Raw genomic sequence first — 16521 nt, 5'->3', positions numbered from 1 at the left:
CCCGCGGGTGACAAAGGGCAGCGCGGCCCGGCGGGCGCGGGGCGGCCCCGTACGCACCCTTTGGTCAGGCGGATGATGTCCCCCGGCTGGATGAGGCCGCCGATCTCGTCCCACACGCAGATGGTGATGCTGCCCGTCTTGTCCGCCACCTTGCAGGACCTCACCTCGTGCCCGTCCTTCGTCTTGGTGACTCGCCCTGCGGGGAGAAGCGCGGCTCAGGGGGGGACACGGCGCCGCCGGCCCCCCCGCCCGCCGTGACACGCGTGGGCGGCCCGGGGGTGGGGCGTGCCGGGCGCCACTTACCGATCTCCAGCACAATAAAGATGACATTTAAGTTTTTCAGTCCGGGTTTTATGTCTTTTATAAGGAAATACGTGTCGCTCGCCGCGCTCATGCTGCGGCCGGCGCGGGGGTGAGGGCTAGCGGGGCGGGCCGAGCCCGCATCCCGCGGGGGAGCAGAAGAAGCGCGGGGCCGGGCAGGGGGGCACCGGCGACCCTCACAGGGGACGGGGACACGAGCACCGAGGGGCTGTGCGGTGACTGTGCGGCACGCCCGACCCCCACCGCTCCCTCTCCACACCGACACCAGCAGCACAGCGCCCACCCCGCCTCCCTCTCCCGCCGGCACTGAGGCGCACACGTGCGCCGCGCTCCGCTTTATACCGGCCGGGCGCCACCAACCCGGGCGCGCGGAGGGGGCGATTGCGGCGAATGGAATCGTCCGGGGCACGCGGAGCGCCGGGACTGGGTAACGGGCGGGCGCGAGCCGGCGCCGCGCGCTGATTGGTCAACGCTGCTGCCGCCATTTTCTTCTTCTCGGGGCGCTGCCGCTGCTGAGTCGGGGCTGCCGAGCCGGGTGTGCTCCGTCAGCGCGCCCGGCCTCCCCTCAGCCCCTTGCCCACCGACTGACTTCCCTCCGGGCACCAGCCCCGCGGCGCCCCGAGAGCGGCTGGTGCGGCGCAGCGGAGTAAGGGAGCGGTTCGCTGCCCTTCCGCGCCATTTTAAGCCCCGGCTGTAACACTGAGAGGAGCGTTGTCACAGGTTTCCCGGCAGTTCCGCCCTCCTTCACTAGGAATAAAGACATAAAGATTTGTGAGATAGTTTTTTGTTTTCCGGAAGAGATTTGGTGTTGGTTTCCACCAAGCAGAAAAGGCTGTTGTCAGGTCTGGGGCACCTCAGGGTTTGGCAGGGCTACACATCATTCTGCCCCGGGACCGAATGCTCGTGGCATGTAGGGAAAGACAGGGATTCTGCCGCAGCCTGCTTTAAGCCTTCCTATGCTTAAAATGTGAGTCTAAATCGTGATGAACACGAAAAAAGTTCTCAAAGCATCTGAATTCTGCCAGCAGTTTCTTGGGGAGATGCGTTACTCCCGTGAGCTTGGCTGTAGGCAGGGGGTAAAATAGGAGGGAAGGGCAGCTTCTCCAGGCAGGAAGCCATCGAGGTGATGGACTAGCCCCCACAAGCATTGTGACATCCTTGGCTGGTGGGTCCCAAGGAAACAGCTCTGTGCCACACAACAGCCCAGACACGTGCAGGTGGTCCTGTAATTCAGCTCTCCCCCTTAGGAAGGGTATTTGAGCAGTGTATGTGCACTGCTGCTCCTTGTCAGAGCCAAACCGAGCTAGCTGGGCTTTCCCTTTCTGTTTGTGCGAGCAGAAATCCATAGATGACAGCAGTTGTGAAACGCCTGGCCACACGTTCTGCCACACGGGAGCTCTGGCCCAAGGAATTTTGAGCAGTATTTGTGTTTAGGCAGCAGAGCAGCCTTGCTGGGTGCCACTCGGGGCTCAGAATGAAATACGCTGCAGGAATCTGAAAGGAGAGTTTGCTTAAAGCCCCCCAAGAGCTTAATCCACTTCTGTACTGAATCCTTCAGTGAGTGCAGATGAGGGAAATGACAGACTCCCTCAGGGGCCTATCTCCTGGTGGGATCTATAATACGGTAGCACTAAAACTTTCAGAGTCATCAACTGTATTTCACTACATGAATGGCTTTAATTTAGTCACTTGGGAAAGATTTCAAGCCAAACTCTAGGAATGACAGTGTCTCTAGCAAAGGTTGGACAAATATACTTCTACCTTTATTTAGAACTGGTAACATTTTTTCATACATAGGTGGTTTTTCTGCCTTCATTTCTTCCTTTTGTCTGCCACATCTATTTAGAGCCCTTGGAAAGAATAATTTTGTATCCTGTGTTTTCAGCCCTAAGCACAATAGATTTGAGGAGAACCCTTCAATTTTTCAAGGAAAAAAACCCTTAAAACAACCAGTTAAGAAAGCTTATTCACGCTATGGTGAGCCTTGAGCAGAAAGGAAGTCACAAGTGTTGTTAGCTGAAAAGCAGAAAACACTAACACACTTCTCCAAGAACACTTATGTGGTGTGTCGCTGGTGAGATGGTTTCGGGTGAACATCCGTCCAGGAAGGCAAGTGCTGGTGCCCCAGAGCAGCTGGAGAGGTGCACAGGACACCAGGTGTGGGCTCCAAGCCACCTCACAGCCAGCACACCTGGAAATGCTGCACCGGGCCTGCAGCAGGGAGCACAGGGACCAGCAACCAGCGTGGAGGAGGTGGATTTATTTTACACCAAGGTTTCCTTTGAAGCTGCTAGGAACAGGTTTGAGCTAGAAATGACAACACAGCAGCAGGGGCCCAAGCAATCTAGGCAAGTTCAGGAGCACACTGACAACTCCCTGGCGTGGCTGATCGAGGAACTAATAAGCAAGGGTGCTCTGCTGGACCTCAGAATCTTAAGGAAGAACTGCTTGCAAACATGAAGGTGGGTCAGCATTTGGTCCAGTGCCTGTGAGACAGTGGAGTTCAGGATCATGAGAAGGGACAGTGGCACAAAAGGCAAGAAAACTCTGATTTTGAAGAGCAGAATTTGGCCTCTTCGGGGATCTGCTTGTGACATGGTCCTGGAGATCACAGCATCCAGAAAAGCTGCCTGGCTTTCCAAGATCACCTGCAGGTGCTGCCAAGGTCCATCCCCAGCACAGAGAACAAGAGGGAGGCAGACTGTTCTCAGTAGTGTCCACTGACAGGGTAAGAGACACAAACTGAAACACCAGATTCCACCTGAACACAAAAAACCTTTTTTTCTTTTTTACTGTGAGAATGCCCAAAAGCAAGTCAGTTGTGCAGAAAGGTGGTGGAATCTCACTCCATGGAGATACTCAAAAACCAACTGGACACAATCCTTGGCAACCTGTGCTAAATCACCAACCAATTTCATTGATTCTGTGATTCTGTGAAATATTTCCTGTTTTCTAAAATGCAAAAAGAAACACAGCTGCAAAAAGCTTGATGTGTGGGATAGGAAGGCAAGGTCACAAACTCCTTCTGTAAGGGACTGGGACTGTGCTGGAAAGACAGAGCTGGTCATCTGCTCCCTTAAAGATCCTTCCAGATTCATTAAATACATTGTTTACAGTGTCTGTTCCACCACTGATGAACAATTTTGCTCTGTTTGTTTCTCAAGGAGACACTTAAAATCTTGCTCATATTTTTTTAATAATTCCAATTGCCAGCCTCCAAGAGTGCCCTTGGTATTATCCAGCAGCAACTGAATGATTCCTGTTTGCTGTGAAGGTGACCTACAAAGCAAAACAGTTTTCCCCATCCTGCTTCTTTAAAATGTATAAAGAAAACAGAATTATTGTTAATTTATTTTGTTTTTCCAGCCCCTCTTTTCCTGCTTAATTTTTGACCTCAGAACCATAAGGTTATCAAGTCACAGCTGTGGGTAATGGAAGCACCACTCTGACCTTTCTGGGGCTGTAGTCTCACAAACAGGAGCACAGGGACTTTGATGCAGGTGTGTCTGCATTCTCAAGAGCTTCCAGCAAATACCCTGGGACAATGGATAGGCCTGGAAAAGGAGCTGGGATGCCAGGACAGCCATATACACTGTAAAGAGAAGAGAGAAGTACATTGTCAATATCTAGAGTTCCTGGTGTTCAAAAAATGTTGATGAGCACTAACTGCATGAATGAATTACACTGAGAGCACCAAAACTTTGCTCCTGCCTTTCACAGGAGTAACAGGGAGCACGTCCAATAAACTGTGACTGCAGCCAAGCATGAGCCCTTCCATCACTGAGGGAGACGAGTGTCTCTGAGCCACTCTGTGTCTTACCACACAAACCAAATTTAGCCCACAGTGAATGTCTACAGCAAGGGTTCCACTGATGAAGTTTAAATCATTTCCAAGCTCACTTGCTTGCTGCGGAACATTTTTCTTCTGTGTGAAAGATGCAAGTGTTTCTAGGCTGAGATCCACAGGGAGGTTTCAGTCCAAAGCAAAATCAGGGTTGAGTTGCTAAAAGAGTTCTCAGCAGTTGAAGCCTGGCACAAGTCCCATGCATCTCAACAGGCCTGGGATTTCACCCTCTGGCTGCAATGGAGTTACGCCAGCAAAGACATTGCTCCAAACTCCCTATTTCTGTCACTTGCTCAGTATTCAGTGCTACTGGAGTCCCAAAGTAGATCTTCCCACAAGAAATCTGCCAGCAAGAGCAAAAGCTAATGTGTAATATTTTATTGTATACAGAGATTAAAAATGTACAGATGCCTGCAAACGCCACCTTTCACCAAGCCTTACCAGACCATTACCATATGTCTGACAAGCCCCTAAATTAAGCTACAGGTTCAGGTTTATAACATTGATGACACTTCAGCTCCCTAATGGCACATCAGTGTGTGTTTAACAAGCTGGCAGCTAGTCTGGCAGTCTGGAGACCCTAGCAAACAGTAGTTTGGTGTCTTCAGCATCTCAAACACATGATATTCTGCCATCAGGGTCAGTATTTCCCCAAGGAAATAGGAGTGATGCCTGGGAATGACACACAGGTTTGAGAGGAACTTCTAGAAGTCAGTGGGGCAGGTACATTGTGGAATCCCCACTCTGTTGGGATCCTGTTCCTGACACAGGAACACATCCAAGTTGCCTGCTGTCCTCCTGCCGGATGCCTGAAGCAGGAAGGTGCCTGTCAAGTGTCTGATGCCAGGATTCCATGCAGCTCCATCTACCTCACTAGCTGTTAGCTAGAAAGGTTGAATGAAAACCAGGGCGCTGTAAATACCACAGGGCAAGCAAACGATCAGAATTTGCAGCATTCTTATTCTTTCCAGAGGAGCCATGTGCTCATGTGGCTGCACTAATGTAGCCTTTTCTTCCTGGGTCCCACACATTTTAGTACATGTTTTCATCTGAGAACCCAGTCCTCCAAGGTGTTTCTGCAAGTTATTCATTTCCCTCTTTTGACAAATCCCTCACACATCAGTCAGATGACTTACATGAAATCACTGATGTGGGGCAGTTCTAGGTCACCTTTCCTGCTCAGCTGTGAATCAGCTTGAACCAGAGGAATTTGGGTCTAACTTCGCCCCATACAGATGGAGTGCAGAGGAGCCGGTGCCTCTTCATCTTTTCCACTACAGTTCAAATGAACAAGTCTCAAAGCCCACTACTCACAACTGCTGTTTCTTGGTCTCTGGTGAGTGCTGTAGCAAAACCCTGACCTCTCAGCCTTGCACCTTCATCAAAGTAATCTTTAATTAAAAGGTTTAACAAGTGCAGATGGGGGGATTAGCACTTTCCAACTGTAGCTGTGCCAGAACAACCCACACTCTGTTCACAGGGACTCAAGTCACAGTCACCTAAACCAATTCAGTAACTCCTGCTTACATAGGGAAAATAGATACCAGCTTTATGCCAGCAAAACTGTGGAGTGATCCCTTAAGCTGCCCCACTGCCAAGGCTGATAGAAGAGACAAACACTTCAACTCGGAGGATGAGGGCAGTTCCAGTGGGACACCAGGCTCTGACAAACCTATGCCTTCCCGACTGAACCAAGTTCCTTGTTTCACACAGGACAGTCGGCACTGGGGAGTTGTGTGAAGTGGCTCAGAAGTCCTTCAGGTGCCTTCAAGGTGAGCCCTTGCCTATCAGTTTTAGCCAGGGGAGGCAACATTCAGAAGGCTTTGCAAATGCCTTCTCCTTTTGCCAGCCGTGTCTCTTCTAGGAGTGATTCCTGCTTTCCATGAGCTTGTGCCATGGCACCCTTGGCAGCAGCGCATTCCCTTGAAGATGAGAAGGATCTTGTAACTCCTTCCACTGCAGGAGGGGTTTTACATCTTACCTCTTCTCCAGTGCCTGGGGGAGGTATGCAGACACACCACATCATCCGTCTGCCGCCTGGCTCCGCAGAGCCTAATGGGCTGGAAGTTCAGCCTTGTTCTTGCATCATCTAATGCTGACCTTCAAAAGAAAAATAGGGGATTTATGTCCAGAAGGAGGCTTTGAAAATTTAATTTGGTTTGGATTTACTTTTTGAGATAGGGATTTGTGTTTCTTTTCTATATTCTTGTTTCTTTTTTTTGTTTTTGTTTTTTTTTTCCTGTAGCAGTGTCAGCTTCTTTACAAAATTTTGGTGGTGATCTTAACAATATGGACTTCTACCTTTCTCAAATCTTAATAAGCAATAGGGTGTGTTAAAGATGGAAAAAGCCACAGCCTTCCCACAGATGTGTTCCCTAGGCAGAGGAACCACTTTTTTCACACTGCCACAGAGCTGGCTGAAGGTGCCATGACCCCCACCCTGCCCAAGGCTGTCACCAGCCCTCCCCCCTGGCCTGCCAGCAGCGCTGTGTGTGACAGCTGCATTCCTGTGCGGCAGACAGCGTGCCTGCCCTGCCAAGCAAGGCAGAGGCAGCTCCAACATCTGGTGGAGGAAGGGGGTGTGGTGCTGGGATGAGTAACTGTGGGAATATTAGCCCTCCCCTCGGTGCTGTGCAAACAAGGCAGCCGTGCTGCCGGGGATGTGGCTCACAGCTGACAGGCACCAGGCATGGAGCAAGCTCCTATCTGCAAGAGAGCATGTAGACACAGCCTCGCTTGTTTAGCTCTGTGTTAACAGAGAAAAACAAATCCTAAGTGGACTAAACAAATCTCATCGTGGCAAAGTGCTTCATCAATTACTAATTCAGCCTCTGGCAGACTAATAGGGAGTAAAGCTGTTTACCTCAGAGTATGACACATTTTTCTTTCTTGTCTTCTCCCTGTGGCACCTGTAGATAGATTCTGCTGTGCAAAGCTTTGTGTCAGTGACTAATGAGAAACAATTGCTGCAGAATTCTATAAGCTGCATATCATCACTGCTATTAAAGACATTAGGAAAAGCCCTAAGAATCATCCACCTGGGCCAAAAAGTAAAAAAACATTCTTTCAGAACATCAAACCTGATGATGCAGCACATTTCAAGTGCCACTGGCAACAAGAAGAGGTTTTGTACCACAGCTTTTTTATTTTCACTTCCATTTTCTGACCATATATAGCAAAAACATTCCTGTCCAGGTGGGATAACAAAGGAAATTGTTCCATCTGAAAACCATGAATAAATGTGAAGTAAAATGGGTACTTCAAGTGGTCCTTTGGAATGAGCACCCCTGGGAAGGTACTGTTTGAAACCAAGTTGTAGTTTGGGATCTTTTAAAACAGGAATTAAAAAGCCTTACTCACAGTGACGTTTGTAGGTCACCATTTGACTGCATCCTGTGTTGTTGCCCTATGTTGTGTGAGTTGTGGGAGGGAATGGAAAAATACACAGAGTACAGTGAAAGCTTCCTAGGGCTTCCCAGCTCTTGGGCTTGCTGATAACAGACAGTTCAGGAACACAGGTTCCCAGATATTCCTGAATAATCCAGACAGGGCAGCACAGAATAGGACTGAGCAGCCAGTGAGTTACTGGGCAACAGGCATTGCACATTGAATTCAAACACAGCTGAAAGGCATGTGCTCAGGAGGGGCAGCACGGCGGGGTGATGTGGGCAGGGCACACCAGGGACAGAGCCAACGTGGGCATGGCACACCAGGGACAGAGCTGACACTGGCATTGCACACACAGGGACAGAGCTGGTGTAGGCATGGCACCCCAGGGACAGAGCCAACGTGGGCATGGCACACCAGGGACAGAGCCAGCACGGGCATGGCATACACCAGGACAGAGCCATCAAGAGCATGGCACACACAGGGACAGAATCAGCCATCTCTGTATGATCCCACAGCAACCCCAGTCACAAAAGCTGTGCAACAAGCTCTCGGGTTACCTGTGCACGTCATCAGCCTCAGACCAGCTGGGTGAACATTCCCTCCTGGCATCCCACGCCTGGCCACAGGTTTAGCTTTAGAGGCCTCATTTAGGTCTCCAGGAGATCCTACAAGAAAACAGTGCCAGTGGAGCAAGCACCAGGTACTCAAAGGGGATTTTACCCATGCGAATCAATCTGTATCCATTGTCTGAGTGACTGCAGGTTCACTTTAGGAAAGAGGAGTGTGATTCTTCACTGGCACTGCTGGGGAAATGGTTAATCCCAAGCCATCAGATGCCTTCACTGCTTTCATTTAAAGGGGTTTGCCAACTGGGTGCATTTCCACTGTTGTAAAACTAGTACTACAGGAAATAATTATTGTTTCTGTTCTGCTGGGTCTCCTTGACCAATAAAATGCTTTAGTAATAGTAAAATATAAGGTAATGTCTTCATGTAGCCAGTCACTCCATTCCCTTCCTGTTACTATTATATATGTACAAAGGGAGCTAAAGATTCAGTTCTTGTAGGTACTAATTTTTTGTGGTTTTTTAACCATTAAGATGTTGGTGCTGCCCAGAATACTTCTTGATGAGGTTACATTTAAAGCTTTTCTAAGAGTCTAATCTTTGCTGCAGAGTGGTATTAGAATATAGAATATATTTTCTGCAAAGAATAATTAATTATTGCAATTTAGCTTAACAAGAAAACACAAAGTCTTATCTAGCCAGAGGATCAAAAACTGCAGTTAATTCAGCTTGCAGTTGTATTATCTATTGGTGCCATAGTTTCATTATGTTCTCCAGGCAAGCCAGACAATACTGAAATCTTAGCACACAAGAAAGTTATTTTGTATTGCAGATATTTCATTACTGATAATATGAAGAGTATCTTATACCCATTTAGCATCTTCCATAGATGCTTCCACAGGAGGCACATCATCTGTGTATTGTCATTTAGTCATCCATCCCTTACAACAGAGTTTCAGCTACTGTGATGCAGAATTGAGAGACGTCAACACCTCAATAACACAGTTCAGTAACCCCCTAAGTTATATCCTGATTCATATCAGATGCCATGTAAAAGAAGATACATAGTGACACACATAATGAATAATTTTGTACAGGTTTTCCATATTCAGGCTCATTTTTATCTTGTGTTATATCAAGAGTTTAAAAAGTTCCTATAAACCAGGCTTTAACCAGATGTTAATTTCAGAATCTTGATGGCACCATTCTGGTTATGAAATCCAGCCCTATGTTGGAACTATAATGAGACTTCAATGTATATGTTCCATTAAGTAACCTCCCCATGGCATTTGTCAGCCTAGCTACCAAGGTGAAGTCATGGCCAGAGGTGTGCATTTGTACATCTGCAGTGCACAGGGACCATGGAGCAGTACTGAGATCTCATTGCTGGCCGGAGATTGTTTGTTTCGTCTGTCAGACCTTCTCAGCTCTGCCTCTGCCGTGGATGCTCAGCCCCAGGAAATCCACTTGAATTCCCAGCAGTGGGAGCCACCCCTGCAGTTCCCCTCAGCCTTCTCTGAAGTCTGCAGGGCAAAGGAGCTCCCTTCTGATGGCCTCCCTGTGGCACACCTGTGGAACCACGGCATCATTTCCCTTCCTGCTGTTTAATTTTCCAAAATGCTTCTGTGCCAACACAACTGGGTTTCTTTTCCAGCCAGATAAGAAGTGGCTTTTCCTACTTGCAGTGTGTTCACTTCCCTTGAGTTAGAAATTGTGGTCTTTACATACCTTTCTTTATCCCAGACATGTTGCTGTATTTCTGAACAGGAATGTCAGTAAATCCTGAAGAAGGTTAAAAAACCCAACCAAGCACTATTGTATTACCCATTCCAGGTTTCTCTCCCAAGTTTTTACCCTTCACCTCTGCACTCACTGAGTCAGATGGTCACTATCCCAGAGATCTTAGCTTTGCAGCTTTCCTTAATTAGCAGGTAGCAGAGCAACACATAATTAGCCATGAGAGTTGTCTGTTTTCAGCCAAATGATGCACCTGTGGAGGGTGCAGGGAATTCACGTGGAGCATATGTCACAGAAGCCACTCCATGCTGGCATTAGGACCATGCAGGCTCTTCCTGGAAGAGCTCACCAGGTTACCCAACACCTCAGCAGAGAGGCGTGAGACACTCAGAGCATCGTTTTGATAGCCACCCTCTAATTTCATGGGCTGGATCTGGCATGGAGGGACCTGGGCTGCATATCACAGACTGAGTGAAGGGCCATATCAGAAGACTCAGCTTTATCAACCATCACTCCCCTGAGCCCAGTAGCAACACTCAAAACATTGGCAGGAGACCCATTGCTAAGGGTGCATCCTGCAACTGAAATCAGCAGTGGTGGCTGATGCAAAACACTTGCTCTTTCATGTCAAGACCCAAGAGTGGGAAATACTAACTTTTACCACAGTTTGAGCAGAGATATGTCAAAACAAAACTGTTTCATGACCATGGTAATTGAATAATTTTCCTTCAGTTTGTCAAATGGAATAAAAAACTCCCCCAAACAGTTGATTTTGTTCAGCTTGGAATTAACAGGTACCTACCCAAGCTGCCAAAGTACTTCATAGGATCTACAAATAGGATTTTGAATTATTTCATGTCCCTGTTCTCCTACATGGACCATGTTCCCCCGTTTAATTTTCCATCCCACTGTCCTTCCTCACCAGCAACAGGGCCTCATGTGGTTTCCTTGGCTACGACACAGCACAGAAGTTGCTGCCCTGCTGGAAGTCTCAGCCACAGAGGAAAACTGAGAACACAGGGTATCCAAGCCACCAGTTCCCATGGACACTGCTGCTCAGGCAGGGGACTTCTCTTCCTGGCTGACCTGGCAAACACAGCCCCAGCATTGCAGAGCCATGATCTTTTTCAGCAAGGAAAACACCTCACCTGGGGGCAAAGAAGTGTCAAAGTACCACAGTTCTCCATGGACAGAATTTGTTGTTACTACTCTCCTGACAAAAGCCCACTCAGCCCTGTCCAAAGAAGGTCAGCAGGGAGGGAAGGCTGCCCGCACGTGCCCTGTCAGCAGCAAAAGGGACAGGCATCAGCAATGGCCAGGAAAGCAAGGTAAAAACAAAACCTCCTAACACAATCTGGCATTGAATGCCAGAAAAGCGTCAGTGGAGCTTTCCTGGGCTTCCTTATCAGGCCTGACAGTTTTGCATAAACACTGCCAGTGTGTGCACTGCAAGGCAGTGTCCCCAGGACTGCCTGTCCCCCCACTACACAGCTGTGCTGGCCCAGCAACCAAAGGGTTCATTCTGCTCACAGGGGTATCACTTGTTTGAAGAATCAGTCACTAGACACCAGGTAGTTTCCACAGCTGGTAATTAAACCAATTTGGACATCCAAAGGGCAGTTCTCCTGCCAAAGTGCAGCAGCTCCTGGCAGCCAGCCCTCCCAGCTCTCCTGCATCCTGCTGTTGCCATGGCAGCACGCAGGATGTGCACCTCAGTGCTTATTAGGCTCCAAGAAGCATTTCCCATGTGAGTTGGGCTGCACAATCACAAGCACATAACTGTTAAGCCATCATGGTGTGACAATTAGCCATGGCCACAATTACCCAAAACTTGAAAAGCTGGAAGAGCCCTCATCTTTGTGCATTGGTTGTCCCCATTTAAGGCTTTATCTCTTGACTTGCAAAACTCCAATAAGCAGTATCTGCTACAGGTAAACAGACATCCTTTATGTTTGACAAAGGACCTTTCCTTTCCTTTAATATTTACCCCACATGCAGTGTTTATTCTGCAGTTGGAAAGGAGATTCATCTGCTGTGCCTGTTCTAGCAAACCCTTGGAATTGCCAGCAGCAAATGTAAACTCCAGTGTGACCTCCTGGGTCCGTAAAGCCTGTTGCCCTCAATCGTACTCTGCTGTTTTAGTTTTTTAGGATTCCACAGATGCCAAAAGTAATCTTAGTTTACATTAAGTACAGGCAGGCCAAAGACACTCTGCTGAAGCCAAGAGAACTACTTGCACAAGTAGGGCCTACTTGCAGGGAAAGGATTACTGGTAGAAATAGGGATTAAAAGACTGAAGCCATCAGACTGTAAGTCTCTCTTTTGCTGTGTCAAGTCTTGATTATGTAAACTGGCCAGTGGAGCTGAAAGACTCCCAGGATGACGTTTCCTGGGGATCATAGCCCCACCTACATTCGCTCAGGGTTACGCTTGGGGCTTTTAAAGTTTTTGTCATTTTGGAGGACACCCAAGCCTAATTACAGTAGGGACTGGGGGCTGCCAAAAGCACAGAAGCTGTTCAAAATGTCTTCATAGTGTAATACTGCAAAAGTGGCTCACTGAAGCTGAGCAGTTGGTCCAGGCTCTGGCTCCCCACAGAGGGGTATATTAAGGAGTGAGGCAGTGACAAAGCACAGGTGGCAGTGACCCTTTCAGGGCTGTCACAACACCCTGCATCAGAATAGAGTGTGCACTAGCTGGCTGACACAAGGGTCCTCCAAAGCACATGGGGGACAAGGTCACAAACAGGTGCAGGGTGACCCAGTATGTTAATGTGAGACATTTGCAGCAGAGGGGGAACACTGCTGTGTTGAATCGTGTCACACAGCCACTGCTTTGGCCCAATGACTTGGTTACAGTCTGGGATGCTGCCCTGCCTCCTGCTTGTTAGCTGGGACACAGGGAATTTTGCCCAGATCATGACCTAGGAGCGTGAGATAGAGTGGCTCTGATCTCTTTCTTTGCTTCTTTCCTAATTTCAACTACAAGCAAGTCTGCCTTTTATGATTCATCAATCACCAGTGAACTCTGGTCTTCTGTGTAGGGGTGGATATCAGAGCCCTGATGTCTGTGCTGGATGGGGGCTACCTCTGGGTAGGACTGTCCTGCACACATTGCCTCAATCCTGGTTTCTCTCTGGCCATGCACAATGCTCCTAGGGAGGACCTGCAGCCTGCTAAAAACCGCCATGCTGGCAGGAGCCACAACCTGCATGGGATGGGATGGGGCAATGGGGAAAAGGTCCACACAGGGATGGAGATGAGAGGCTTTTCCTAGGAGCCTCCAGCAACAGCAGCTTTTCAAACCCCCACATACATGCAAGCCAATATTTCAGTGCCTGCAGGTTGCCATGGACAACCAAAGATTTCTAAACTGCAGAGCCCAAACACCCCGTACACTGCAGTAACACTTGACACTGCTGTTACCAAGAGCTCCATGTTGGAAAGGAAGGAATCCTGTCACCACTTGTCACCTGAAGAGGCTCCGATCACTATGAGGTGAAACTGATCCCTGAGGTAACCCCCACCCATTTAAATGCTCTAAAACCTGAAATCACCTCCTCAAACATGCAGCCCCTTCAGACAGCCCACACAGCAGCAGGGACTAACTGTGTGGAAGCAAGTCACTGGGATGAGAGCATGTTCTAGAGGATGACAGGGGAACAATGTGGGGAAAGATCCATGGAGTCAAGTTCCCCATGCATGTAATCCTGGCCACAGAAATTGCAGGTCTGAGCTGACTGCACATACAGCACTGCACACCTGACCTGCAGGTGAGACCTCTCCTTTGCAAAGGGCCTGCCACAGCATGCACCAAGGCTTGTGTTCCCTGGCCACCCGCTCCCTTGGGAAGAGGAGTGTCCTTCCCAGCCAAACAGAGGCGTAACAGGGCTCCTCTTACATGGCTGCACACACAGCAAGGGCTGTTCACAGAGCCATGAAGAGGATGGGACAGGATGCAGGAGCCTCTGAGACCCCCCCCATCCATCCAGCTGGCATCTGCCTTGTGCAGCCCATCCTCACACAGTTTCAGGAATGAAGAAAACACACCCACAAGTTCTTTCTTTGGATCTATCTCATGAACATTAACGAGGTGTTATTAAGGCTGTGCCTTCTGGATGCAGAAGTGCTGTTGCCTGCAGTAAGAGTAGGGGAAACAAGGTAGAGCAAAATGATCTGCCAACATCATGCAGGAGATCTGTGGCAAAGCTATAGCAGACTTGGGTCTCCAGAGCCTGCTGAAAGCATTGCAGTTTCTGTCAGAACCAAGACAACTATGAAATGTAGTTACTCCCATTTTAAGAGGGTGAAACTGCCTGTATAGTCTGCAGTCACAGAAACTCGCCCCCCACAACTTCTTGCCATAAGCACAGAAATGCACTTTCATTTGGTCTAAAATGAAAACTGTGATACAGAAGTATGCAGAATAGTTAGTAAAAGCACAATCTGGACCATTATTTGGCTTGGCACAGGGAAAATGTCAAGGAAAAAGATCTAGGAGTAGGTTTTGCTTATCCTGCTCCATCTATACTCAATGCATGTCCTCCTCTCTTTCAGCAGATCTGCAAAGTGCCACCTAATTTATCTTCCCACTGACACAGGCACAGAGAGCACACCTCCATGATTAATAGACTTTTACACTCGAGGAGTTGGTTACATTGCAGCAGACAATGAGAAATTTGATTACCGCTAATACGATATTGACACAAATGTCAATGCTCTGAGACACACAATATCATTTTGAATCAAGGATCCCTTTCATCATTGTTATTTTTGTTTGCTTCTTCCATTTTAATAAGCTGTTGCTCTGTGTATTACCCAAATACTCCAGGCTAAAACTACCTGGGGACAATTTAGTTTTCATCTAACACTTCATTAAGTAGGAGGCACCTTTAACAAAAAGGTGTTTGTGTTCACATAGCCCCGTTATCATTTAAATACACAATGCTCCAGCTGAAAACTGTGGTCAGCTGATGCCTTTACCTTAGTGATAACTAATCTCTTGTTTTATCAAAGTCAAATATAGCAGGAAGTGGGAATAATGGCTTTTTCTTTTTTGCCTCTGGAGAACTGTACTGATCAAATCAGCCAAATCTTGACCAGTCAAAAATTAAATTAAGCTTGTCAATCATGCCATGTAGCCAAATAACCGAGGCAGTCAGAGCCACAGGTGGGATCTCTCCTTGCAAAGGGCCCACACAGCATGAGCAGAGGCTGCAGCTGGCCAAGGCTTCTGTTTCCCTGGCCACCTTCCTTCCCAGCTGGGCAGAGGCACAACAGGGCTACCCTGCTGAGCTGTCTGTGGGAGCAGAGACTTCATGAGAGGCTGAAGGGCTTTAGACTCAAATGTCTTTACTGGTTCTGGATTTCCTTAGCCAGGCTGCTGGTTTTGGACTGTGGGGCCTGACTTGGGCCTTACCTCCTGCTTCTGGTTTGGCTGATGGAAGTGGGTCCATGAAGAAACCCAGTTACCCTGGTTAAATTCCATACCTTCAAGAAGGAATTAGCTTAGCTTCTGACACAAAATGTTGATAAGGACTGGAGAAATAGGCAGGGTGGGGAAAAAAGCAGCATTTCTGGGGATGAGGGCTCTTAAAGATCTTAAACTCAGCATGGAGGCTACACAAGAAGTTGTACCAAGCCTTGAAGCTAATCTCACTTCTATCCAGAACCTAGAGCAGAGGAGGAGGAGCAGGAGGCAGGGGAGAGTCAAGCCTTATGACCAAGTGGCAAAGCTCACTTTAAATTCTAAAGCTGTGCTTCAAGAAACGAAAGCAGAGCCCAGGCAAAATAAACACAGAGCTTAGTTGGGAAAAACCTGACTGGAAACCAACAAAACCAAAACACTTTAGGAGCTAAAGAAATTTAAAAGTATACTTTTTATTAATAGATTACAAGTTCAAAATCTGTAAAACCATTTGTAACCCTCTGAAAGGAGCAAAGTATGAGATAGAAATGTACTGTGAGGCTGCTAAATAATCTCCTTGTCTCTGTACTGCTGCAGGATGCGATTGGGTGGCATCTGCATCCAGCCTCCTTGGAGCAATGGACTGAGGCACTGTCCAGAGGGGGTGTGAAAGGAGGACACAGAAGCTCAAACTGATAAATGAAACAGAAAAAAACTTCCCACAGGACACTGAAATTATGGTTCTGCTGCTCATGCTGCTAGTATCAACTCCATTAAAACAACCATCTACTTTTCTCCTTCGGATATTATGGCCTCTGACTTGTTTTGTCTGACAAACATGTTACACCTTCTGGCCAGCAATTACTTACACAGCCATTCCTTTCTTCCTTAAGACCTAGAAGTTCTCACAACCCAGTGTTATAATAGATTTACTATTTACTGGTAACAGCATATTTAAAATCCAAAAAGAAGGAACTGAGTCAGAAGAGCAATTTGAAACTACCTTCAGGCATGGGAGAGAGTCAATTTTATAAATCAGGAACACAGTGCAATAGAATAGAGAAGAAAAGGCTGATTCTGAGTCTGCCCATGTGCTCTCCAGCCACAGAAAGTCACAGGACTTTCAGCACAGCTCTGCTCTTCCCAAATCATATTCCAACTCCCAGAACATTATAAGGGAGGCAGAAAAGATCACTACACAAATTGCTGGTCATTAGTTCAATCTATCAAACAACCAGAGACAAGAACTACAATTACA

The 16521-nt window shown here is 47.8% G+C and overlaps 1 protein-coding gene and 2 long non-coding RNA genes across 9 annotated transcripts in view; 1 reads left to right on the top strand and 2 right to left on the bottom strand.

Moving 5' to 3' along the window:
- NABP1 (nucleic acid binding protein 1) overlaps positions 1–616 on the bottom strand; it is a 93674-nt gene extending 93058 nt beyond the window's left edge. For all 3 annotated transcript variants that reach the window (XM_053948474.1, XM_053948473.1, XM_053948472.1), the window contains exons 1-2: positions 304–616; positions 58–196 (exon numbers count right to left, since the gene is read on the bottom strand). In XM_053948474.1, the coding sequence (XP_053804449.1) occupies positions 58–196; positions 304–394 (230 nt within the window). In that variant the 5' untranslated portion in view covers positions 395–616. The remainder of the gene's footprint in view (positions 1–57; positions 197–303) is intronic.
- A 102-nt stretch (positions 617–718) lies between these two features.
- On the bottom strand, positions 719–10643 carry LOC128791111 (uncharacterized). 4 transcript variants are annotated; one of them, XR_008431980.1, is made up of 6 exons: positions 9994–10643; positions 9849–9902; positions 8113–8220; positions 6147–7571; positions 3772–3913; positions 719–3600 (listed from the first exon to the last, which is right to left on the bottom strand). It is a non-coding gene; the product is annotated as an uncharacterized LOC128791111 (long non-coding RNA). The 4 variants fall into 4 exon arrangements; XR_008431979.1 differs by having other exon boundaries at positions 719–3913; positions 6147–7387; positions 7526–7571; XR_008431977.1 differs by having other exon boundaries at positions 719–3913.
- Positions 10644–11217: 574 nt separating this feature from the next.
- LOC128791112 (uncharacterized) lies at positions 11218–16067 on the top strand. 2 transcript variants are annotated; one of them, XR_008431982.1, is made up of 3 exons: positions 11218–11788; positions 13236–13354; positions 15861–16067. It is a non-coding gene; the product is annotated as an uncharacterized LOC128791112 (long non-coding RNA). The 2 variants fall into 2 exon arrangements; XR_008431981.1 differs by lacking the exon at positions 11218–11788 and having other exon boundaries at positions 11798–13354.
- Positions 16068–16521: the final 454 nt, after the last annotated feature.

Source organism: Vidua chalybeata, chromosome 7 (genome assembly GCF_026979565.1).
Source record: "Vidua chalybeata isolate OUT-0048 chromosome 7, bVidCha1 merged haplotype, whole genome shotgun sequence".
Lineage (NCBI taxonomy): Eukaryota > Metazoa > Chordata > Aves > Passeriformes > Viduidae > Vidua > Vidua chalybeata.
This window is presented reverse-complemented; position numbering and strand designations above follow the sequence as displayed.